Here is a 10,135-nt window from a genome sequence, read left to right as displayed (position 1 = left end):
TCTATGTAATGTACTACACAGCGCATAGAGTACAGAGTGCAGGGGTCAGATCTATGTAATGTACAACACAGCAATGTGTACAGCGTGCAAGGGTCAGATGTATGTAATGTACTACACAGCACATAAAGAGCGCAGGAGTCAGGTCTATGTAATGTACTACTAAGCACATGGAGTACAGAGTGCAGGGGTCAAGTCTATGTAATGTACTACACAGCGCATAGAGTACAGAGTGCGGGGGTCCGATTCATGTAATGTACTACACAGCACATAGAGTACTGAGTGCAGAGTTCAGGTCTATGTAATGCACTACACAGCAGATAGAGTATAGAGTGCATTTAGAGATTTTGAAGTTTCTTAAAATAGCTATATAATGGTTTTTGCCACAGTACAACACATCATAATATAAGGGGCCAATGATTTCTGACCGTGGTCCCCAGAACAACTTGACACTTTCATACATAAGGCTAGCTATGGCACATCATTAACTACATACTACCAAAGAATGTTAAGTTAGTCAATACCTACCCTTCCTTCGACTTCCATGGCACTGACAGTGCTCGATTGCTAAGAAATGGTACCACCAAACACTGCTGGGAAGCTAAAACTTCTGGGAGTGTCAACCTCCAAGGCCCCCAGTAGTACTCACTTACTCCCTCTGCTGACTTATTGTTCCTGCAGGCTGATTTTGAGGTGTTTCTGCTCTCTTAGATAACTGACTAAGTCTGTAGATAGAATCTTGTCTTGCAATGTCTGACCATGCACTGCACATTAATGTTACATTATAATTTTATCTCAGGGATATTCTAACTTTCTGATTTCTTGATGTGGGTGAATTATAATGATAATTCCCCAAGAGATAACTAAAACCACTTATGAAAATAAGCTCAGTTCTTTACATTGACTTCATTGGGGTTTCTGTTAAATCCACAGTGTTTTACATTCACACTTTTTGTTTTGGTTAGTTTTTGGTCCTTTATCCTTCCAAGTCAACTGGTCAAGGGCCATACTCGACATCCTAAACTTCTCATTAAACATCTTCACACTTGTATACAACCCCATAAGTTTCTAGCAAACATTTGCATAGAAACCCTCCTGTCCTCCACCTTGATCATCCACTGACACTTCCCGAGACTCCAAGGGTTCCCCCGGTTTTCACCCTCTCTATGAGCTCCCCCACACCACTTCTATAATGCTCCAAAACCTTCAAATGTACCCTTAAAACAAGCATTTAATTGGTGCATAGATAATCACTGCTTGTCACTACTCCAGCTTTTCCATCTGTGTAGTTTCACCCCACTCTTCTACATTTTAACTTTCCCATCTTTAGTGGGTGACCATGCCTGCAGTGAGTGGTGGCATCTTTCATACTTTCATTCCTTGGGCTATCATATCTGCATTGGCAATATAATTAGAAAGTTTGAGAGGTATTTAGTGGCAGCTTCCATACTTCCTTGGGACACCTTTCCATGGGCAAACATATCTGCAATGGCATGATTATAGTAGCTTCCATTTTTGTGTCATCCTTGCTGGGGTCAGCCTACAAGTGTGGCCATGTCTGCATTGGCAATATGGTTAGAGGGGTTAAGAAATGAGTGGTGGGAGCCTCAATACTTCCCTGGTTCACTCTTTGGGAGCCAATGACTGCATTGGCAATATGGTTAGAGGGTTGACTAGGTAAGTAATGAAGGCATGCTCTACTTTATTGTGTCACCCTTGCATAGGTTAACCTTCATAAATTATAGGTGAGTGGTGGCAGCTTCCATACTTCTTTGGGTCACCTTTCCTTTGGTCAAGCACAAAGAATGACCATGTCTGCATTGCAAACATGATTGGAAAGTAAAGAGTTGAGTGGTGGCAGCTTGCATACGTCTTTGTGTCACCCTTGCATAGGATTGCATACTTTTTTGTTTCACCCTTGCATTGGCAATATGGTTAGAGAGGTGGAGAGGTGAGTGGTGCCATACTTCCTTGGGTCATCCTCAATGGGTGACCATGTCTGCATTGGCAATATTATAATTAATAATATTAAAAATATTCCATGAGTTGACTTTCTCCTCAAAAATCATGAAAGATTTAACACATTTAACAATACCTATATATTATTATATACATAATATAGAAGGAGGAAATGACAGATTACAAAAGCACAGAAAAGAAGTAATTCACAAGCTCGGCCAGCTCGGTTTGTGGCTACAGTATACATTTTCTGTATTGCTGCACATTTCGACAAATCCTCACATTGGGAAAGGTGACACTTGTAGTCTCAGCTCTCTACAGCATAACAGGGTGGCTACAAATAAAGACATTCTGAATAGAGCATGCATTGTAGCCACAGGAAATAAGGATATGAAGTTCTCATACAGGTATGGCGCAACAAACTAACCAGGATAGGGACCTGAGATGCAAGAATTTGGATTTGCTTGTGTATATCGCTACATAAAGTGTTGGCATATCAGAATAATCCTAGGTTTTGAACATGGAAAGCCTCAAACAGTAGAAAGGACAATGGCTGAACCCAGCATGCACTCACAGTAGGCACTGATTTAGAAAAATGATTCAGGACCCACCACGTTTTGGGGATTTCTGGCCCCTTCTTTACGGCTAGCAATACAAGAAATTATTTCTATAACAAGGGGATCAATACTGAGCTTTTTTTTCAAAAAAGTGGTGGAAGTAACATGAGGGGTGGATCATCATACTTTGTATGATAAGTGACCCTTGGGTGACAACATTATTTGTCAACACTGCTTGCAAAGAAAAAACTAAATCTTGGGAGCCTGACTTCCTTTTTCATATTCAGGAAAGCCCATTTCCTGACATCGGTTTTGACACAACAAGGCATTTGGCAATGTGACTGAGAATACATGTTATGAGAGATTCTAGAGAGCCTTTCATTACAAAAGTTCCTTCATCAACTCATCGCTATGTCCTACCCTCTGACTCCACTCACGCTGCTCCTGTGGGGTATGTAGGTTATTTTTTTTACATAGTAATAATAATAAGAATGTCATTATGTTTTAATTGGTGGCTCATGGGTTAGCACTCTGGCCTTTGCACGGCTGGGTGCCAGGTTTGAATCTCAGCCAGGTCACTAACTGCAGTTTGCAGGTTCTCCCTGTGTTGTTGTTGCTTTTGCTTTGGCCCAGCTATTCCAATTTCCTCCCACACTCTGAAAAAATGCAATTGGGTTAATTGGATCCCACCCAAAATTGGCCGTAGTCTGTGAAGATTACATATGACTATGGTGGGACATTAGATTTTGAGCTCCTTTGCCAAGTCCTGTAACACTGAACAACAATTCTATAGTCCAAACTGATCCCCCCCTTTTGTTATTTAGATAACAGTGGAGGATTTTTGTAGTCCTGTCCAAGGGTGGCAACACTGCTTCTTCAAAGTAATATACAAGCGTTGTCATTCTGGAACAGTGGGTTGTGATTTATAAAATGTTTGAGTTTTTGAGAGGTTTGGGTTTCGATACAATCCCAACACGTTGCTAGATCTGAATGTCAGATTTGGCCAAGGTGGTCAAGGAGTGGTGGTCAGCGCTTTGTTGACCATACTGTGGTTACCCTAACATGGCAGTTAAAAGCTCCATTGACATTTTGTTGACCCTTGCACCATATTTGGGTTGGTAGGTATAATGTGAATGAAAACTACATTCTCCAACATTGGAACATGGTACTGAGTAGGGATCAGGGGTGCACTGACATGCATCTTGAAGCAATGTCTGAACTCTTGCACCAAGCTTGATGATCCAATGGCTGATGATGTTAACCAATATGGCCACTTTGGCGGTACTTTTACAGTGCATGGGATCTGTAAGACAAACCCAATGTTTCTTTATAAAAAATAAAGAAAACACCTTCAAGACATCAACCAAGCATGGTATGTGAAGGATTATAGTATTTTCCATGTCACCCATGAATCCACGTAAAAGGTCCTCTCCTGCTGAACAACATTTTGAGATGTTTGAACATCTGAATGTGATCAGGAATGCAAATTGACGTAACGAGTACCTTTATATTGACTTCCATAGTCCAGACTGAACTGTCCTTGTGAAGATACTAAATCCTTGACTGTCATGCTGATGACTTCACTGCTATCTGAGTGACTGACTTGGAAGTTTGGAAATCATTTTCAGAATTTTCCAATTCCTATTTGTCCAGGTCAAAGATTTTGGCAAAATGTCACCATGTTGGCAAATACATTTGGTAGCTTATAGGGTTTTTAAAAACACAAATAAATGATTAAAATACATATAATTAAATAATTTCCCGTTTTGCCCTTATTTATTTAGGTACTATTTTTTCAATTGAGCCATCTGGGACCATATTAAACTATTGCCTGGACCAGCCAAGAGAAATCGAGTCCTTTGTGGGAGATACTGTCACACTACCCTGCAAATTTACATATCCAGAAAAGAAGGAAACTGTTTCAGATGTGGCGATTATATGGAAAGCCCATGATGTCCCATATTGTGGTAAAACCGAAGATGAAATTTACAGTTCCAAGACAAATGTCTCCTTTTCTAAGTATCCTGGGAGATTGTTGTTGCAGGGTGACCCAATAGATAAAAATGTGTCGCTCATTTTGAACAATGCGATACCTAATGACAGAAACAGGTATTGCTGTCGTGTGATTATCTCTTACAAAGACAAAAAGAAAGTGGAGTTCCAAAGCCCTGATGGGACCAATCTCATTGTAAGAGGTAAAATAAATTATTAATATTCAAATATAATGCAGGAAAATATTTTGTATGGTCAGCTGGGCTAGAGAGGAATATCAGCATACCTCCATTACATATTTTTTGGATTGTTTCCTGGGAACCTATGTAAAGGTTTCCACAGGGGGGTATTATCTTCTCCAGCCCCAAGTGGCGACTGCATCCTGAAATAGGACTTGTCCCAAATAGTCATGCTTGGTTTTAGTTTTCAGCAGATGGAGATGTAGTAGAAGGTAAGTGACAGGAGAAGGCATCTCCTATTTGGAAGTTGTCCATATCTGACCAACCTATTCTAACCATAGGTGCACTATGTTTGCAGGGAGAGATGCTGTCAATGCTAGATCACACGATGCTATATAGATAATCAAGAACTTTGAACAAACAGTTTGGTGAAGACCCTTTTATTCTGTTCCAGTTTATTACGTTTAATGAGTAGGACCTTAAGGCATACAAAGAGTCCTGGTTGTAACCATTTAGAAGGATCGGGACCACCAATGGCTTGCTAGGTCTAGTCCAGCATCAGTACCTGCTCTTTAAGTTGAATGGACACTAATTCAGAAGACAATATTCAAAACATTGTTTAATTTTTTGCTGAATCCTTTACACCAAAGTCCAACATCCAAAAGGGAGGTCCAATAGGAAAATGTAGATATGATCGTTAGGTTTCCACCAACGTTTAGCCAGGGTGTGAGAGCTATTCACCAACATAACTAAAATACAAATTGGTCAGGCCAATAGCTTGATTATGTTTCAGAAAACAATGACTGCTTACTGGGGGACGGGGTTAGACATACTTTACATCATACAAATTTTTTTTTTCCCTAGGGGAACAAGAACTGAAGCTGGATCAGCCATATTTTATACCAGCATTGTATGGGGACACAGTGACCCTTTTGTGTAGAATCTCATCTATGAAAAACATTATCCCTCCTTTCAATTCTTGCCGGCTGTGGAGGAGCACTGGAAAGAACCCAGCATGTGATAAACTGGTCCATTCAGGAGACTGCTCAGATAGATTTAGGGAAAATATTTTATATTACAAAATTTATCAGACTCTTTCTTCACACCAAGGCTGGTACTGCTGGGAAATTCGGGACACAAATACTCAAAAGACATATAAAAAAGCCTTCGGAACACAACTGGTGATTGTAGGTATGTATTTGTGCCAAAAAGGACATTTAAAGGCAACCTTTCCTATAGGAAATATAGGATATAAATCTCTTACTGAACTTCTGGATTTCTCTGAATGTTCTGAACCACTGACTTGAAACAATTAGCCTTATAAAAAAATCAGAAGTCCTTATTTGCATACTTGTCCAGGGGCAGTGCCTTAAAGACCAACTTTACTACCTCCTCCTGGCCATTAGATGTCCTGAGCTCCAAAGACTAAAAAATACTATGAGTGCAGGATATCATGGACCCTTTTATATTTCTCTGTAGTCTAAAATGAAGCAATGCAATGTGTTCCTAAAGTGTATCTTTTTATTTATATTTGTACACTAACTGACGCATATGGTCAATACAGTTGAAGTACCATTCTACATCTTAGAAATTGTGGATTGCACTTTTCAACATAATACTACCCATGGAAAATCTAACTCTATTAAACATCTAATAAATAGGGAAGTTGAAAAAATGATCAACATGGTCACCCTAGACATATTTTAAAAATAGTGAACAGTTAATTAAGAATGTTTTGTCTCATAACCTTCGTCTTCACCTTCATACCTAATCTATAAAAATTGAATTGTAATCACATACTAATAGGTTGGTTTCGCCTAGGAATTTGATCCGATTCGGAAATCAATGTCAAAATTCAGACTTTGTTAAAACAGGTTCAAAAATGTTTTCTAAGTTTTGGAAAGGATGATTCCCACAGCTGCATTCATTCATGATGAGCACAGCCGCGGGACTGCTGTGTCAATTATTTTTTTTAGCAACAATGGTAAAAACCTTGTTTGTGTATAACTGCAAACAAGTGTTGTAGTTTCAGTTGTTTAACAGTCACAATATTTCCGAGCACTTTCTCAAAACTAGGGGGTGCTACGGCTTGCATGGAAATGGTGTGAGCCCTGAGAAGGGCCAAGGCGCAGAATCTAGGCAGTAAACAGGTCTCCTCCAGAGCCTCTAGTGGTGATGATATTGCACTGCTGATTACTGCTAGGTTGCAGTCCCTGGGCAAACTAGATTCACTAGGCAGAAGAGCCGTCAAGGAAGGTTGGGGTCAAGGCAGGCAGCAAGCAAGAGAGGTCAGGTCAGAAGCCAGGGGTCAAATACCAGGGATCCAGGAAATAGACACCAGTGACCACTGCCGACACAGGGAACACAGGAGACACTGGAAGAAACAGGAAGCACAAGTGGCACAGGAACAACAGAACAGGCTGGGAAACAACAGAGTGAGCAATAAGGGGCTAACACAGGAGCTAGACAGCGGTAACACTGATTTAAGCAACAGGTGTACAGGAACTTTCTCAGCAAAGCTAGGGGGCTCAGCACTAGTGTAGACACATTGCACGAATGCTGAGTGCTGTGTTTGAGCTAGCTAATTAGCTAAGGATGATTAAGAGGCTATTTCCTGATTGGCTTGTGGAATGGGTGAAACTGATAAAGCTTGGGAGCGCAGGCAAGCACCACAGTCAGAACTGTCTGCATGCGCAGGAGAGAAGCACCTGCGCTTTAGTGACGGAGAGGTAAGTGTGACAATGTCATTCCTGATTTTAATGGCAACCCCAAAGTTAGGGACAGGTGTGCCAATGCATCATTGGATAATCATGTGCATGGAAAGCTAAAAATTCTGGATTTCAAGGTTAAAATATCTCTGATTCGAGTTGAAAATAACTCTTGTAGATTTGAGGTGTATTTGGTATTGTAGTAGAAATGTGCACCCATTCTATTGTTTCAGTAATTTATAACTCGACAAGCCTAATTTCTGATAGCAATTTATGTAAGGGAGGATTGCCATTGCTTCCTAAATCTGTGCTGTACCTCCACCTTGCTCACAGAATTTCTCTCTCACTCCTTTCCTAATCAGATTCAGCCTTCCTTCTTTGCCAGTACCCAATCTGTTTGGCGGATGACCGAAGATACAGATTCTCTTAAAAACTTATCATACATTGATATTTTACAGGGAGAACAAATGATATCAAAGTCATTCAGCCACAAGAAATCGTGTCAACTTTTCAAAGGAATCTTGTCATTAGCTGCAGTTTTACAAAACCCTTTATTAATAGTGTGAGTGAAGAGGTCTACTGGATGATTGGAGACCCAAGAGAGGACTATGTCTACCATCCAAACCTGGACTTCATTAACTCGGATTACAAAGGCAGGACCAGACTGGTTGATGGTTCAAATCTTCTCTTGCAAGACGTCCATGGACTGAACAACACCATATTCTACTGTAGGGTGATGATACAGCATTGTGGATCTTTTGCAAACAAAACAGAAGTTATAATGGGGGAGGGCCCAGGTACACTTCTGAGAATCTACAATGTGACTGGTATGTATCTGGGGTTTTTAATTCCTTACCAATGATGACCAAGGTTTAGCAAATCAAGAATGACCTTTATCTACTACATGCTTGATCCATGTCAGCAAGCAAGCGATTTACAGAAGGAGGTCATTAATGGTAGAAGATTTCATTAAAGTTAATATTTAGTTACATGATATATTTCACATATTGGGCCTGATTTAATAAAGCTCTGTCATGGGAGACTGTCATGGGAGTAGCTTGGTTTGGTGGATCACCAAGATTCTCTCGTCGTAGTATATTTTCTTCTGTCTTTAAGGTGGGCTTTAAAGAGTTTATTTAAAAATTATGCCTTCCTTAATATTTTTTTTATTTGTCTTCCAGGTCCTCCAGAAAGTGGCACCACATTATCTCTGTGTCCACAAAGTTTAATATTATTGGTCTGTGTCGCACTTAAATTCATCCTCCTCCTTTCACTCTTCATATTGGCTTTAGTCCACATCAAGTTGATGACATCAAATTCTCAATCCCGATAAAAATCACTAAAAATTCAATTTCTTCTTCATTTTCTTCTCCAAATGTTAAGTGGTTACCAATAAAGTGAATTGTTCATTGAACACTAACTCATAAATCATGGTCAGGTATGGACATCAAAACGTTTACATATTTTGAGCTTAAAAGCAAGCTGTCAGTCACCTCTATAGCTGGAGTAATTCATCCTCAACTGTGGAATAGCTAAATCAATAGTAGACATTATATTAGGCTTATAGTAGCTTAAGTACATTCAAGATAATTTTATGCATTGCTGTTATTCTCCTGCAACTTCTATCCTCAGCACTTGTCCCTAATAACGCATAATATGCATACTTTATTATAAAAGAACAGCTAAAATGTCTCAAGGGACATGGCCAAGAATCACAGACAGAGGCTACTGGGTGCGCCATCAATTCTAGTTCACCAGAAGAGCTAAGCAATTTGAAAGACTTCTATGCATCTGCTTTTACCTACTATTAGGGAAGAATTGCTCCACTATGGCTGCAGCTACTTAGGTATGAGGTCTAGTTTGGAAAAAAAGGCTTGACTATCCCTAGCCTAGCTATAGAGTCACTGCCCCTGATTCATCAATGAAATCCGCGCTCGCTGGAAGCGCGAAAGTGAGTTGTGAGTCTCATTCTACTTGTTTAATACTTTAAAGTATTTTTAATTATGTTTTTGTTCAGGTTCACACATTTTATATCAGCTTTTTGTAAACCTTCAATAAACATTTTGTTCCTTTAAAAAAATATACTGCTGCATGGCTTTTTTTATGTATTTGTATGTTCCATTCTGAAGCATTATTAGCTAACTAACTTTTTGTTACTAGACAAAAGTAAAAACATTTATTACATATTTCTATCTATTTTCACAACTATACTATACTATTAACTATACTAATAACTATACTTTTACCAATTTTATGGTTGTTAACTTTTTTTTGAGGGTAAAGTTCAAGCCTGAACATAAAATTTTTAACAAAATAGCCAGAGGGGTTGTTGGGAGTAAAACAACATGCCTCAAGTGAAGAAAAAAAAAGCAGTGTAGTTTTTCTATTGCAATTTATGGCCAGAAAAAAACTATTTTTCAAATTACATTACTTTTTGAGGTTTTTCCAAAATCAATGAACATGGCCATGACATGGAAAGGGTCTTGTGGAAATTTGTCACAAATTGCCTAACTTCAAATTTAGGCAACTATTCTTTGATTAGAGACTTTGCAGGTCATTAGAAAATGCTTTTGCAGACTGTTCGTTAGAGAACAGACGTCATGGGTACATAATTGTTTTTGGTTTTTACATATGGTTTCTGTTATTTATATGTCTATATGTCCTTTTTTATGTTTAGGTCTTCATACTTCAAGCCAAAGGAGGAACATAACAAGGAACTAGTTCTAGTAAAAAAAATATACCC

The 10,135-nt window shown here is 39.1% G+C and overlaps 1 protein-coding gene across 1 annotated transcript; it reads left to right on the top strand.

Moving 5' to 3' along the window:
- Window positions 1-2,826: 2,826 nt before the first annotated feature.
- On the top strand, window positions 2,827-8,812 carry LOC140322764 (uncharacterized). The gene is made up of 5 exons (XM_072399357.1): window positions 2,827-2,964; window positions 4,298-4,708; window positions 5,549-5,875; window positions 7,851-8,219; window positions 8,574-8,812. The coding sequence occupies exons 1-5, from the start codon at window positions 2,925-2,927 to the stop codon at window positions 8,723-8,725; spliced, it is 1,299 nt and encodes a 432-aa protein (XP_072255458.1). The 5' UTR covers window positions 2,827-2,924; the 3' UTR covers window positions 8,726-8,812.
- Window positions 8,813-10,135: the final 1,323 nt, after the last annotated feature.

The sequence above is a fragment of the Pyxicephalus adspersus genome, chromosome 2 (assembly GCF_032062135.1).
Source record: "Pyxicephalus adspersus chromosome 2, UCB_Pads_2.0, whole genome shotgun sequence".
Lineage (NCBI taxonomy): Eukaryota > Metazoa > Chordata > Amphibia > Anura > Pyxicephalidae > Pyxicephalus > Pyxicephalus adspersus.
This window is presented reverse-complemented; position numbering and strand designations above follow the sequence as displayed.

Coding starts and splice junctions, on each gene's coding strand:
- LOC140322764 (XM_072399357.1), top strand. CDS start 2,925: ATGTCCTACCCTCTGACTCCACTCACGCTGCTCCTGTGGG. Junction 5,876..7,850: donor AACACAACTGGTGATTGTAG/GTATGTATTTGT, acceptor GATATTTTACAG/GGAGAACAAATGATATCAAA. Junction 8,220..8,573: donor GAGAATCTACAATGTGACTG/GTATGTATCTGG, acceptor TTTGTCTTCCAG/GTCCTCCAGAAAGTGGCACC.